This window comes from Natator depressus, chromosome 11 (assembly GCF_965152275.1).
Source record: "Natator depressus isolate rNatDep1 chromosome 11, rNatDep2.hap1, whole genome shotgun sequence".
Classification (NCBI taxonomy): Eukaryota; Metazoa; Chordata; order Testudines; family Cheloniidae; genus Natator; species Natator depressus.
This window is the reverse complement of record NC_134244.1, coordinates 77,452,821-77,468,991: the sequence shown is the minus strand read 5'-3', so window position 1 is coordinate 77,468,991 and position 16,171 is coordinate 77,452,821. Positions and strand designations below refer to the sequence as shown.

Below are 16,171 nucleotides of genomic sequence, written 5' to 3'. Positions count from 1 at the left end.
GATCTGGCCTAACAACCCTGTAGCATCACCAAGCTCATCTATAGAAGCAAGCTCCCCACAGACCAGGACACACCAACTCAGATCCTGACAGAACAGCAGCTGCAAAACCTGCAGACACATCTCCACTGCTACAATGATCAACACCCCTCTGCCGCCCCCCCCACACACACACCTTTCAAGATCCATGGGTCCTACGCATGCCTATCACAACACGTGGCACATTTCAACCAGTGCGCTAAATGCCCAGTAACAACATGTGAGTGAAACCAGACAACTGCGATGCTCTCTAATGAGCACACACAGACAGATAAGAGATAAAAAGACCCTGTCACCTGTGAGTGAACACTTTTCACAAAGTGATATCGCTCCATATCCGACCTATCAGTCCTCGTCCTCAAAAGGAAACCTGCACAATGCTGTCAAAAGACAAGCCTGGGAGCTTAAAATCATAATTCCGCTAGACACTAAAAATCATGGACTGAACAGAGACCCTGGATTTATGTTATGTTATTACAACAATCTGTAAACCATTAACCCCTCTTTTGTCCTCTGACTGCAGAATGGTTAACTGGGCACTTCACCTTGAATGATCCATTGCAATGTGTGTCAGCTCCTTTTGTTGAATCTGTTCCACCTTCTGTTTAGCTGTGACACACTCGGTACCTTTCCCAGACCTGAAGAAGAGTTCTGTGTAGCTCAAAAGCTTGTCTCTCTCACCACTAAAAGATATTACCTCACCCACCTTGTCTCTCTAAAGAGACCATGAAGCACTGTGTAGAAGCACGTTTCCCTAGCATCACTGAACACACAACACCACTGAAGGAGGAGGCAATGAAAGGCCAGTTCCCCTGCACCCCAGCATGTTACATTCTTGCAGGGTAATAGTGAAGCTATGATGCCAAACGTCATAAACCTCTTTACTACACCAGCTATTTGATTCTGGACATTGTCTTCTAAGTCCCTACATTTCAATTCTGAACCATCATACTCTGCACTGCCCTTACTTATAAATCAATTCTAAATGCTGACACCCTACAACGGTAAAAAAATGCTACAGAAATCCTTCTGAAACAACTCAAAGGCTTCCCCTGCCTCAGAGCTTTTGGGTTTTCAAAAATGCTAAAAAAAAAAAATCAAACAGGCCACAGATCAAAAATAAAGCATGCTTCTTTATACCCTTGACTGGAAGAACCCAATGATGGACACATTTAATCGAGAGAGGGGGAAGTCTGCCGGAATGCGAGCTGCCCCTTGCCACTAGCAGAGATCTCAGATGCACAAAATACCAACGCACAGAATTACAGCGCAAGCCCAACAAAGGGACGGGGTAGAGGAGGAGATGTCAGTTAGACAACCATAGTTTTCCTTTCCATCTGCAGACAAGCACTTAACCAGACCAGCTCTGTGCTCAGGGTACACCGAAGCTGACAGTACTCTTCAACTGAAAGATTTCAGATCTACCCAACTCATGTATTCTTCTGCCATTCATTTGCCATTTTACTTATTGGGCTGATCATTTATTAGTACCAGACTGGAGCTTGGAAAAGAGATGACTGGGGGGGGGGGATGTGATTGAGGTCTATAAAATCATGACTGGTGTGCAGAAAGCAGAGTAAATAACACTTCCTTATTTTTCTCATAACACCAGAACTAGGGGTCATCCAATGAAATTAATGGGCAGCAGGTTTAAAACAAACACAAGGAAGTATTTCTTCACACAACGCACAGTCAACCTGTGGAACTCCTTGCCAGAGGATGCTGTGAAGGCCAAGACTATAACAGGCTTCAAAAAAGAACTAGATAAATTCATGGAGGATAGGTCCATCAATGGCCATTAGCCAGGTGTCCCTAGCCTCTGTTTGCCAGAAGCTGGGAATGGGCGACGGGATGGATCACTTGATGATTACCTGTTCTGTTCATTCCCTGTGGGACACCTGGCATTGGCCACTGTCAGAAGATAGATACTGGGCTAGATGGACCTTTGGTCTGACCCAGTATGGCTATTATTATGTTCTTATATTCTGATTCATATTTACGTAGTCAGAAGCAGAAAAATATGTAGGACAAGGAGAAGAGATGAAGAGCTACTGGGATAAAAAACAATCACCTCTGCTTAGAAAAACCCATTTCCAAGGCGCCCGTTAAATATGCTGCATGCACACATGACGTGAGAGTGTTCAGATACTGAAATAATGTATGTCCGCGCTTTAGGATATATTCTTAGTGCATGTTTTGTAACTTCTACTAGTGCCAATTATGCCTCATTATGCACAAACATCAAGATGGAAGTATGCCTCAAACCACCCCTATTCTCTCTATTGAACTAACCTTAACTCCATTACCAAACCACACTATGGCTGGTAATAAATAGACTTCATTTCCTGCAAAACCACTCAAATAAAGAGCCTCCTGGGAAATACGCCTATGTGCTGAACTGTATTTACTGAAACGTCTCAGGACCCCTTAGGGATCACTGAATTTATCTCATTTCGTAACAAGAAAAACCACGACCATCATGTCCAAAATGCAAACTAAGTTAGTATATGGGATAAACAGAAACTATTTATGGACATCTGCTACAACCGGTCTTTAGGAACAACTGATCTAATGTGCATTTGCCAACAAACTGAATTCAATTACAATGTGCATACGTGTCTAAAGACACATTAATTAGACACAATTAATTAATTAATCTATTAGAGCACATCAAAAATCTAGACAGTTAAGTGGCATTCACAAGAGACAGATAACTTTTCAGCTCACTTGCACACTAGGATAGCGTACAGAATAAAAAATCCTGGAAGGACCATAGAAAAGAAATGCAAAGCAGAGCAAACCTTGTAGTCATAGAATCATAGAACATCAGGGTTGGAAGGGACCTCAGGAGGTCATCTAGTCCAACCCCCTGCTCAGAGCAGGACCAAGCCCCAACTAAATCATCCCAGCCAGGGCTTTGTCAAGCCTGACCTTAAAAACCTCAAAGAAAGGAGATTCCACCACCTCCCTAGGTAACGCATTCCAGTGCTTCACCACCCTCCTAGTGAAAAAGTTTTTCCTAATATCCAACCTAAACCTCCCCCACTGCAACTTGAGACCATTACTCCTCGTTCTGTCACCTCCCACCACTGAGAACAGTCTAGATCCATCTTCTTTGGAACCCCCTTTCAGGTAGTTGAAAGCAGCTATCAAATCCCCCCTCATCCTTCTCTTCTGCAGACTAAACAATCCCAGTTCCCTCAGCCTCTCCTCATAAGTCATGTGCTCCAGTCCCCTCATCATTTTTGTTGCCCTCCCCAGGACTCTTTCCAGTTTTTCCACATCCTTCTTGTAGCGTGGGGCCCAAAACTGGACACAGTACTCCAGATGAGGCCTCACCAGTTCCGAATAGAGAGGAATGATCACATCCCTCAATCTGCTGGCAATGCTCCTACTTATACAGCCCAAGATGCCGTTGGCCTTCTTGGCAACAAGGGCACACTGTTGACTCATATCCAGCTTCTCATCCACTGTAACTCCTAGGTCCTTTTCTGCAGAACTGCTGCCGAGCCATTCGGTCCCTAGTCTGTACCGGTGCATGGGATTCTTCCGTCATAAGTGCAGGACTCTGCACTTGTCCTTGTTGAACCTCATCAGATTTCTTTTGGCCCAATCCTCTAATTTGTCTAGGGCCCTCTGTATCCTATCCCTACCCTCCAGCGTATCTACCTCTCCTCCCAGTTTAGTGTCATCTGCAAACTTGCTGAGGGTGCAATCCATGCCATCCTCCAGATCATCAGTCCTAAGACGCTGAACTGATGGGCATCACTGGCAGAATCATTCTCCTTCAAATCCTTTGTGGTGTAAAGGAAATGGGGCGGAGAAGGCAGCCTAGGGCCTGCAATACCTAAACAGCCAGTGGTTTGCAGATGTTTAGAAGGAAGCGGGGCCATCGCTCCTCGCACAGCAAGCAATTCTCTCCCACACGCACATGCATCAGCATGGGAACGGCCGCTCGGAACAGACCGTGATTCACCCAGACCAGCACCCTGTTCATCCCAAGGACTAATGGCACCATCAGAGGGAGGCTAAAAACCCTGCACTATACATAGTTATGTGATATCATACTATGAAGTAGTTTCCTGTTCAACTTATGCCCTGAAAGAGAAAAAGGGATAGCTCTTGTATTTTTGTCCTTGTAAGTCCAATTCAGAAGGCTCTCGGTATTCATATAAAACATCTAATCCCTTTCTTTTCATGTACCAAGCTATTTGCCTCAGTAACATGCAACAGTGAGTTCCACGGATTCATCGTCTGTTGATTAAACGAACCACCAACTACCCTATATCTCACAAATCCCCATGGCTAATGCCAAATGCTCAAAGCCATATGAAAAAGTGGAGTTCTCAGCTTGCCAATGCCAGAGTCAGATATAGCCCTGACCGTTTCTGAGATACCCAGGATTAAAACAGTCCCTGGCCCCAGATGTCACAATGCTATTTTGTATCTGCTCCAGGACTTAAAATAGCTCATCCTAGCCCTCGTACGAGAATAACTGTCTGTCTCTGGAGATCTATAACTGGCCTTTCATTTCAGTGGCCACTGTGAAGGCTGAAAGCATCCATGAAGTATGGGTAATATCATATATACGGTCTAGCATATATTTTAGGTGGGTGCCTGACAGCATTTGGACAACTTGTAGCCAGCTCATCCCTAGTTTCTCTGCTTACCTGCCAAAGGTTACATTAGACTCAGTACCTTTCCAAATGAGACTGAAAACGCATCCAGAGTCTGATGCAGGGGTTGCTGTGAAGAGTAGGCGTTTGTTCATATGTGCATGTGTATTTATTATACATATGACACACACACACACACACCCCCCATGGAAAGGAGCAAGAACATGGCAGAATACCTTTTTGGTAAGTTTCTACGGAAGACAGGCCTGAGTCACACAGCTCAGACCTGGATCTGAGCCTGGCCAGTGTCCAGCGGGTGTTTGGATGGGAGCCAGTCTCTATTCCTTAGTCTACCTGCTAAGCCGAGGAAAGCTGATAATCGGTTTAGTAATTTTTAACTTGTTCAAACAGTTGTACAGTTTGTGTTGCAGGGGGTCTGTATGTATTACTGCCACAGGCTATGCCTACACTGCCCTGCAGTTAGAGCTGCAAGCGCACACTGGCATGCTGCTCTGTAACTCTGCCATGTGGCTGCCGTGGGGCGTGAACTAAAAGGTACCCAGTTCTCATTAATGAAGTCCCCTTTGACCAAATAAGTTAATGTGAACTAGGTACCGTTCAGTTCACGCCTGCAGCTCCCACACAGGGGACTTACAGTGCAGCACGCTAGTGCAATCTGCAATTCACACCCCCACAGCACGCCGTGTGGGGCCATGGAGACAAGCCCTTAGATGCCATCTCCACTCCATGTATAGGGCTCTAGCCCCCACATCCTCAACGTGGCTGTCCTTTTATCTTCATTACTTCCATCCTGGAGTCAGTTATGCCCTATGAGACTATATGAAATGCCTGTATCGCGGTGAAGGCTATAGCTTCCAGGTGTTTGATTCTGTGACATATCGCAGAGGTAGCTGCAATGGATGCCCAGGTCTGAGAGTCACCTCGTTCCCCGCTCCTCCCAAGGGAAAGGGAGCCTGGCTTGTGCTTCTCCAGGTGCCAGCTTCCTGACACCTAGAGCCTGTTAGCCACCCAAGCCCTCTCCTCGGGACTAGGCCAGCCCTTACGTTGCCTAGCAGGGTAACAACAGAACATGCTCTCTAGAGACTAAACTTAACAGACTAACCCATGGTCTAAAAAAAGTCTGGTCTCAGCAAAGACTTTGCCATGTCTTCCACCAAGGAAGGCAGAGGTCTCATTTTCATGAATGTAAACATGCTGGCAATTTACTTCCTAGGTACAGGATAAAGGGTGTCTCCTTGCTTTCTCCTTATACCCCCCCAAAGTACATTGCCTGTACCCAGAGGCCAGATACCCCCACCCCAGGCTGATTCTCCAGTGTGCTGCCTTCCCGTTGATTTCACATCCCCCATTGACTTTGTCTGTAAACAATTCAATTGTGTTAACCCACAATGCTTAATTTACGTGCCCAAGAGACAGGCTGACAGAAAACCTGTTTTTCAACTCTGCCTTGATACAGACTTTAAAACATATTTCCAGTCTGGGATAGATGGAATCTGTGTACGGAGTTACGTATCTGTTAACAGGCAAAACCACTAACAAAATGTTAGGAATCATTAGGAAAGGGAAAGATAAGACGACAGAAGATATCATAATGCTGCTGTATAAATCCATGGTACACCCACACCTTGAATACTGCGTGCAGATCTGGTCGCCTCATCTCAAGAAAGATGTATTAGAACTGGAAAAGGTACAGAGAAGTGCAACAAAAATGAATGGGGGAATGGAACAGCTTCCGTATGAGGAGAGATTAAAAAGACAGGGACTTTTCAGCTTGGAAAAGAGATGACTAAGGGGGGCAATATGACAGAGATCTATAAAATCATGACTGGCATGGAGAAAGTGAATATGGAAGTGTTATTTATTTGTTCACATAACACAAGAACCAAGGGTCACCCAATGAAATGAATAGGCAGTAGGTTGAAAAACTAACAAAAGGCAGCACTTCTTCAGAGAACGCACTGTGAACCTGTGGAACTACTTGCCAGGGGATGTTGTGAAGGCAAAAAGAATAACTGAGTTCAAAAAAGAATTAGATAAGTTCATGGAGGATAGGTCCATCAATGGCTATTCGCCAAGATGGTCAGGGATGCAACTCCATGGTTTGGGTGTCCCTAGCCTCTGACTGCCAGAAACTGGGAATGGGCAACAGGGGTTGGATCACTGGATGATTCCCTGTTCTGCTCAGTCCCTGTCGGAAGCTAGAATACTGGGCTAGAAGGACCATTGGTCTAAACCCAATATGGCCATTCTTATCTGTATGTACATTTCACTATGGTATTAATGACCAGTGTGGCCCTGGCTTTTATTTAAGACCTCCCGTGACATTCTTTGATGAAGCAGAATCAGGATATTCATCTCCTTGCCAGGAGGCACTGAGGGGTTCCTGGGTCACAGTAGTAAGAGAAACTTAAAAATCTTAATCTACTAAATTCATCCAAAGCAAAGTTACCAGCTGACCAGGTCACTGTCTAAGTACCAACGTGGGGAAGAGCATTCTGGTAGCACTGGACTCTTCTTTAATCTAGCACAGAAAGGTAAGACAAGATCCAATAGCTTGAAGCTGACGTTAGACAAATATGGATACAAACTAGGTACATTTGTTAACAATGAGGGCAACTGACCAATGAAAGACTTTACTTAGAAACATGATGGAAGCTCTATCACTTGAAGTCTTTAAGTCAAGACTGGATATCTTTCAAAAAGAATGCTGTAGCTCAAACAGATCTTATGGGCGTGACGCGGAGTTCACTGGGCAAGGCCCTCTGGCCTGTGCTATGCAGGAAGTCAAACTAGATGGCCCCATCCGGCATTGACATCTATGAAAACTGTCTGCCAAGAGGCAATGCTCTCTGCTCTACATGTGCGCCTTCCTTCTGTGAACTATTTCCTATTCTGGCCAGGAAGCCTAGCTGCTAATACAGTCAGAGGAGGAAAACGCTGTGGGGGAAGGCAGAAGACTGGGAGTCAGGGGCCCAAGGGCACTGATGTGCTTAGAGGATTGTGGCCTTGCGCAGTATCCCTACTCCTGTGTGTCATGCTGGACCAAGGCCCAAATCCGTTGACCTGTGGATCTAAGTCCTGGGATGGGTCCCTGCTTCAGCGTGCTGAGCTATTTCCAGAGGAAGTTGTTTCCTAAGGCCATAAATAATTTGTCAATGCAACATTCCAGCTCCTGCTCTGGGTTCCCAACCCGTTTATGTTGGGGGTGCTGAAGTCAGCTATTATTCTTGTTCCAGTAAATTGCGTTGCTTCCCTGTGCTCTCATTCCACTTTAACCACCCCTGCTCTAATGTGGGGACTGCTAGCAGACACCTTAGGATTTGTGCGCACACAGACTCCAGCTCATGCTCCTCCACCCAAAATTGCTTCCAACAGGCTGAGCAAGACAGCAGCTTAAAGTAAAAGCAGTTTTCTTGTTGTAGGGGCTTTTGATGAAGGATGTTAACAGAAACCAAATTTTAAAAAAAAGCTCTTTAAAGTAACCCACCCATTGGTATTTAATCTGTTACTACTATTAAGCGTTCATATTATGGCAGTGCGGAGAAGCCCCAAACATTCTGTGCTTCCTCCTTCATCATTTTCTCTCTCTAGAGTGGGTTCTGCTTCTATACTCACATTCCTGAGGAAAAGTGATCTACAAAACTGAGGCCCTGCTCCTGCAAGGAGCTCCACACGGGCCGAGCCCTGCGCCCGCACACAGCCCCACTATAGCTTGCAGCATGCTGCAGAATTTGGGTTCGCCAGAACAAGACCGTGCCGGATGAACTGGAGAGTTTATGGAAAAAGATGCTCAGCTGCTTTGACAGACTAAAGGGGATGCAGCTAACTTAAAAAAACCTAATGCTTTGGTCTCCAAGTGTTTTTCCTTCAATTGTTAAAAGCATCAGCTAAGCTTATTGTTACTGTCGGGAGAGAGACCAGAGAAAACTATTCCCTTGCTCAGTGACACTGTGTGTCTCAGCCCTGTGTGTCCAGCCAGTGTCACGGTTTGCCCTTAACCAGTGATGCTCAGACTGCAGCTTGGGAACCTCCAGTGGCTCTTTAAAGTACATGATAGCAAAAACACTCTGTGATTTAATTATTAACCAATCAGGATGCTTTTACTATGTTATTAACCAATTGTAGAATCCTTGGTCAGTCATTTTGCTGTGAGAATTTAGAGACACACACGCGTGCATGCGCGTGTAAATGAAACAATGAATTCACACTGCTGTGGCTCTTTGTGTAAATACACAAGTAGCATCAGGAGCTATGCTCGGTTAAAGTTACCATTTTCAAGTTGCTAGTGACCCTTTAAAGGCATGCGAACCCCACAATGGAAGGGATTACATGGAAGGCTCTGTCCCATAGCACCTGTCAGAATGGCTCCAGCCTGAAGGACTGACCAGGGAGAGAGCAGTACTGAAGGGCTGAAGCAGGCGATGGAGCTGGCACCCAGTTGGGAGGAAGTTCTCTCTGCTCTGCTTGGAAAGAACTTCACTGCAGAGGCCAAAGCGCTAAGACAGGGGTGGCCAGCCTGAGCCTGAGGAGCCAGAATTTACCAAATGTACATTGCAAAGAGCCACAGTAATACGTCAGCAGCCCCCATCAGCTCCATCCCCCCTGCTCCCAGGGCCTCCCAATCAGCTGTTTCATGGCATGCAGGGGGCTTGGAGGTAGGGCCTGTGGCAGAGCCTGGGGTTGAGCAGTGAGCACGCCCCGGCACATTGGAAAGTTGGTGCCCGTAGCTCCAGCCCCAGAGTCGGTGCCTGTACAAGGAGCCGCATATTAACCTCTGAAGAGCCGCATATGGCTCCGGAGCCCCAGGTTGGCCACCCCTGCACTAAGACCTTGCCTGCACTGGAAACGTGACCTGCTTCCAGCTGCTACTATGGCTCTAACTGAGCAGGCCTGACATGCCAGCAAGGAAAGCCAGGACTAAAACTGGGGAGTTCATGAGGGTCCCAAGCAGGGCAAAACTTCCCCTTTGCAAACTGCAGCTTTCCGTGCCTGCATACAAGGTCTGCACAATGCAGCTTTAGTGGTGGTGGGATGGGGACTGCCTAGAAGAGCTGGAAGGAGCAAAAGGCTTCCCTTGGGGGGCGGGGGGGAAGATCATTCAGGCTGCTGCTGCTCATTCACTCAGTGAGCAGGAGAACTAGCCAGGTCCCCCCCCGCAAGGCAAGAGAAAGGCTGCAGAGCAGAGCACGTGCTGAATTTTCCCCTCTATCTGGAGGATATAAGCTGTTTGCCGGCCTGATGAATGAGACACCGTCTGCAAGCCCGGAGGGAAAGGAAAGGCCTAGAAACGGAGGGGGGAAGGTGCTTTCCGTCTCTCCAGTGGAGCCCAGCCTGCACCTGGCTCGGGCTCCGAGTCTCTGGCATATCATCCTTTTCCCGAGGCTTGTTTTCTTTAAGGCTCCTAGACACAAACAGAGCCCTGACAGTGGGGACCCAGTATACAGCTAAGGGTTGGTTCTGGTCTCTTCATATCAACAGGTTAAAAACCAAATCAACTAGTCTTAAACAACATCACATGGCTACTCCCATTGCAAGCCTGGGGAATGCTCTGCCCTCAGATGCATACTGAGTGCACTCACCTTAAAATGTAAATTGTTTACCAATACTTATCTTTTTTTTTTTTAAAAAAAGCAAATCTTAAGCCTGCGCCAGCCTCATCTGCCACTAAGAGCTCTGTGCGTGACATTTCGTGGCAGTCCTTCTCTACAATCTTTCCTCAAGCAGGAGTGTGATACATTTACCTCATCCACCTCGTCTTTGTAATGAAGGTTTGTCAGTCACGCAGTATACCCTGCCCGAGTCTTCTTTTCTCTGCATGTGGTAGGGAGTATCTTGATGCACACAAGTGGGAGCAATACGCAGTTTACTTTTGTAATCTAGCATTGTAACAAGAGACTATTAGGGATTGTTCATTTCAGAGGGCAGAGACAAACCTTCACTTTATTACTTGTTATATTACAGTATTACCCTTTTTTTTATTCAGAGAGGTTTAGTTTTGTGGTGCCGAGTCTTCTTTCAGTTATACTTTGCTTTGGGAACATTGTGCATGCACATTATTCCGTCATCGGGTCCATTTTCTAATGCATTTTACCCTCTACTGTATGGGATTTCTTCTATCGGGTATTCATTTGGAAGAGAGTCAACGTGTGTTGTGGTGAACGGAGAGTATTTTCTTTTCAAAGCTATTACGTGAAGCTGCTTGCGCTGCACTTTCCCTTCAGATGATACTCTAAACTTGGACAACTTGCATAAAGAAAATCTGCCATCCCAAAATGCATGCTATGCCTTTACTTTGACTTATTACATAGGAGAAAGAGAGCAAATCTCAGCCTGACCTCTGTAAACCTCTGTCCCTTTGCCCTAACATGTTAACTTCAGAGTAAGCAAACTGACATGGCAGCCTTTTAAGTAGCTTTAGGATTGTTCCTCTTATCTACCATCAGTGTTAAAAAGCCCCCCACCCCCACCCTACTTCCTGCTCACCCACACAAGTCTGTGCTTCACTTAATATAACCTGCACTTCTGTTGCTAGAACAAATCACTCCCACTTAGGTATGGTGCACAAGTACTTTTCAACCTTATAAAGCCAAACAATACTTCATACTAAATGCAGCAGCCAGGTTAGTCTGTATCCGTAAAAAGGACAGGAGGACTTGTGGCACCTTAGAGACTAACCCATTTATTCGAGCATAAGCTTTCGTGAGCTATAGCTCACTTCATCGGATGCACTCAGTTGTGCAGATGTACAATACTTAATTCCGCAATATTCCACTTGAGAATAGGCAAAGCTATAAAAAGGGATCACAAACCTGACACTCACCACATGTGTCAAATAGTACTCTCAACACATACAGTCTGAAATATCCATTTAACAGATTCAGCAAAGACCTTCAAAAGCCGTGAGGATGACGACGACTCAACAGGACAAAATACTGAAGGTGCAACGGCCCCTAATCAGGTCCCATTCTCATAGTGGGAAAAGCTGAAAAATAAAAAAAACTGGGGAAACTGCATTCCCAGAGCCGCCTTCTACAGCTACAAACCAGACATGTCCCAGCCCACTCTCTCTGTCCCATGTCCCACCTCTGACAATCATTAACACTTATGAACAGACGCCATCAACGGAGCAGAGTGTCAATGGCTAAAACAGGGAGACACAAGGTGCGGGGAGACACTATCTTTCCTTAGACCAACTTCTGTTGGTGAGAGGCAAGCTTTCCAGCCACCCAGCGCTCTTCCTCCAGGCTGGCTGGAAACGTGACCGCGGCCAGGCACCGGCGGTACGGATATCGGAATGACTGTCTCCATTACCCCACGGGGCAGACTGGTTTACAGACCAGCCGGCGGCAACACACACCTGGCAGTGGGGAAGCCACGCAGACCCAGGGTTGACAAGGTCACGAATGTTGGTACCTGGCCACGAGAGAGACAAGGGGGGGTGAGGGAATATCTTGCGTTGGACCCGCCGCTGTCGGCGAGCAAGACACGCTTGGGGGCTTACGAAGAAGAGCTCCGGGTGGCCCCAAAGCCCGCCCCGCCCGCACTCCTGCTCCAGCGTTACTCGGGGGCAGCTGACGGGAACATCGCGCATGAAACGCGGGTCTCCGCTGAAGCAGCAAATCGCGGACGCCCCCCGCAGCGCAGCGCGCCCCCGGGACCCGCCTCGCCGGGGGGCTGGAGCTCGGGGGGCCGCCGCCGCCCCCCGGCTTGGCCCCCCGGCCCCGGCCGCCTGCCCCCCGGCTCTCAGCGCTCCTGGCCCGGAGCGGGGCGCCGCGACCCTGGGGGGGGCGCGCTCCGGCCAGCCCCGCTCCCCGCCCCACGGGCAGCGCCCGGCCCCGGCCGCCCGCTCCTACCTGGCTCCGGGGCCGCCGCCGCCAGCAGGACGCAGAGCCCGAGCAGGAGCCGCCGCGGGGGACACCTGCAAGAGGGGAGAGGTTAGCCCCGCACCGCACCGCCCCGGGCCGGCCCCGCGCCCCGCCCGGCCCCGCTCACCTGGCGCGCATGGCGGGGCTCGGCGCTGCGGCTCCGGCCGGGCTGCGCGGCGTGTGGCTCCGGCCGGGCTGCGCGGGGCCGCCTAGGGCAGCGCGGGGCGGCGGCCGCGCGGTCCTAGCGCCGCCTCGCCGCAGCGTCCCGCCCCCTGGGACCCGGGTGCCCCCCCCAGCGCCGCCCGGCCCCCCGAGCCCGGCCCCCCGCAGGGGCCTCCCGCCGGCTGGCCGCTCCCACGCGTGTCCCCGGGGGGGAGGGAAGAAACAGCCCAGCCCCCCCCCCGGGCTTCACTCCGCCCTGCGGCCAAGGGGGCCCCGGGCCCTGCCCTCCCGGTTCGGGGCCTGGCCAGTCTCCTGGGAGTCACGCGGCTGGCGGGCTCTTGGCCGGGCTCGGCTCGGCTCGGCGCGGCGCGGCTGCATGGCTGCAAGGGGACACGGCCAGGGCCCGGGAGGGGCCGTGCCCCACCCGCCTGGAGGGAAAGCGGGAGAGAGGCGAGGCACGGGGGAGCGGCTTTTGGGGGGCAGGGGTGGGCTGGCCAGGGGCCGGGATGCTCCTGCAGAGCCCAGGGGGACCGGCCTCGACCCACCGGCCAGCTCTGCCAAAGCGGACCAGCCTTTCCTGCTCCGGGGGGCCTGTGGCCCTGCTGGTGGCCTGGGAGCTGAGCGGCTTGGGCAGCTCTGGATTTGGCAATGCCAGGGGCAGTTTTTTGATGTTTGTGCATTTCTGTGCCAATCAGGGTCCGGACACTGCGAAGCATAGGCCATTGAATCAGTGGGGCCTATACCATACCTGTCAAGTGCGGGCTCTTAGGAAAGCCGGCATGCCCCGGGTGGTCATTATGAGCTATCAGGGGGTAGCCCTGTTAGTCTGTATCCACAAAAACAACAAGGAGTCCGGTGGCACCTTGAAGACTAGCCAATTTATTTGGGCATAAAACCCACTTCTTCAGATGCATGGAGTGAAAATTACAGCTGCAGGCATGATATACTGACACATGACGAGAAGGGAGTTACCCCACAAGTGGAGAGCCAGTGTTGACAGGGTGGATGCCGTCCACTGCCAATAACAGAGGAGGAAGTGTCCATTCCAGGAGAGGCAAAGCTGCTTTTGTAATGAGCCAGCCACTCCCAGTCCCTGTTCAAGCCCAAATTAATGGTGTTAAATTTGCAAATGAATTTTAGTTCTGCTGTTTCTCTTTGAAGTCTGTTTCTGAAGTTTTTTTGTTCAAGTAGAGCTACTTTCACATCTGTTTTAGAATGGCCAGGAGGATTGAAGTGTTCTCCCGCTGGCTTTTGCCTCTCCTGGAATTGACACCTCCCCATCCATTATTGGGAGTGGACTACAGCCACCCTGATGGAATTGGCCCTGTCAACACTGGTTCTCCACTTGTGAGGTAACTCCCTTCTCTTCGTGTGTCAGTATATCATGCCTGCATCTGTAATTTTCACTCCATGCATCTGAAGAAGTGGGTTTTTACCCACAAAAGCTTGTGCCCAAATAAATCTGTTAGTCTTTAAGATGCCACCGGACTCCTTGTTGTTATGAGCTCTGTTCACACATTGGGCTGGGGTTATGAATTTATGTATATAAAGCTGTACTCATAATTTGTGCTGCAACGTTCAATGCCACCTCGCTACAGGGAGGTGAAACAAGCAGACAGAAAGGGGTCCCCTCCCCAGCCAGGGGAGACTAGCTCCAATGCTAGGGCATTGTGCAACCCAGGAAAAGACGATGGTGGGCCATGAAAGTTAACGGGGAAACAGTCAAACAGCTTGAAACTGAAAAGAAAACCCTAGTCATGGAAAACTGAGGACTTGCCTACACTTACAGCGCTTAGTGAAGATGCTACCTAAGCTGACAGGAGAGCTTCTCCCATCAGCACAGGTACTCCGCCTCCCCGAGAGGCAGTAGCCATGTCAACAGGAGACGCCCATTTTTCCACACCCCCGAGAGACGTCGTTATACCAACATAAGTTTGTAGTGTAGACAAGGGCTAAGAAAGGAGGGAATTTTCCCCACCCTGAGTAACCATGAGTCACCCTGAAAAGAGAATAAACGTCTTTTGAGAACAGAGCTCTTCAGCAGCTATAAACTTTAAGTTGGAGTTTCCGAGGAAAGCTCCAAGACTTGATGTGGTACAACCAGCATACAAAAAACTTACTAATTTTACTATTTCAGTTTATTCATTTGCTCAATAACATTACCACATTGTGAATTTGATTATAATATTTATTTGATCATAACTTCCTTTTTCAGGTGCTACAACTGCTGCTCTGGTGTCATCTGCACAAATTGAAAGAAGCAGGTACAGTACTATTAAAAATCTTAGCAAAAATTATCCAGTTTTCTGTTATAGATTAGTTGCCTATGAGAGAAGATCAAGATATTATAAACGTCAAGGACTTAGATTTTTCTCTGAAAAATTCATCAGGAATTTTCATCAATCTACTTAAGTTTACTGTAGGACACGATCCAAAATTCAAGGAGGCTCTGAAAACCACTCCAAAAAATGCAAAGTACACTTCTGCTGAAATTCAGAATGAAATCATTGATTTTATGAAGAAGATGGTTTTGAAAAATATTGTTGAAGATCATCAGAAAAATGGTGAGGTAGTGTCACGTTTCAGGCAGAAGAACTTGCCCAGGGATGCTGTGACTGTAGAAAACTTGTCCACTGTTTTATGCCACTCTGTTGATGACAAAGCCAACGAGAGACTTACTGGCGTAGCCCAAGTGCACGATCTCACTGCTGAAGACATTACACAACAAATTTTGAAAGACCTCTATGATCTGGGTCCTGACCCACAAAATATTTTGTTCTTGGTTTGGTAGTGCCAACGTTGTGTCAGGGTGCAAAGGAGGTGTACAAATGCTTTCACAACCGAAATTAAAGCAAATACCTTACACACACTGCTTGAATCACCAGTTACCTCTGGTGGTTACTTGTGTGTGTGAGAAGAGCTCAGCAGTAGATAGGTTATAAGTCTCTATACACATTTTTTTGCAGGCATAAAGTGAGTGTGGTGTACAAAGGCCAACACTTGCAAAGACTCAGAAACTAGATGGACTGGTCACCTGAAAACCTTTGAAAGAAACAATCCTCAGTAATTTGGAAGAGATTCAGAGTATTCTGTCAAACTTTCGCTATGGCGACTTGTCAACTGAAGCAGGAGGGCTGTTGGAAGTTACAGAACCATCCAAATTCTTGTTCTTAACTGAAGTTATGAGTATTATTTTGAAAGTTTTTGTTCCTGCGAACAGTTATCGTCAAAAAGAACTAATGCATCTTGCTGAAAGAGTTGAATTGATGCCTGTTGCCTGTGGAAAAACTTCAACAAAAGAGAGAGATATCTGAAGATTTTTCTCAGAGGTTTCATCCAAGCACGCTGTCTTGAAGGATGCATCTGATGAGGCATCAACATTAAGGTGTGCCACCAAATGAACCAAGGTATTTCCCCAATCATTTGAAGATTCCATAGTCACCGAGCACTTACCAGGATTCCAAAGTAAAA

General features: G+C 48.2%; 1 protein-coding gene across 1 annotated transcript in view; it reads right to left on the bottom strand.

The window, feature by feature from the left end:
* COL18A1 (collagen type XVIII alpha 1 chain) overlaps nt 1-12,709 on the bottom strand; it is a 226,338-nt gene extending 213,629 nt beyond the window's left edge. The window contains exons 1-2 of the mRNA XM_074968203.1: nt 12,666-12,709; nt 12,527-12,591 (exon numbers count right to left, since the gene is read on the bottom strand). Coding sequence (XP_074824304.1) covers nt 12,527-12,591; nt 12,666-12,676 — 76 coding nt within the window. The 5' untranslated portion in view covers nt 12,677-12,709. The remainder of the gene's footprint in view (nt 1-12,526; nt 12,592-12,665) is intronic.
* Nucleotides 12,710-16,171: the final 3,462 nt, after the last annotated feature.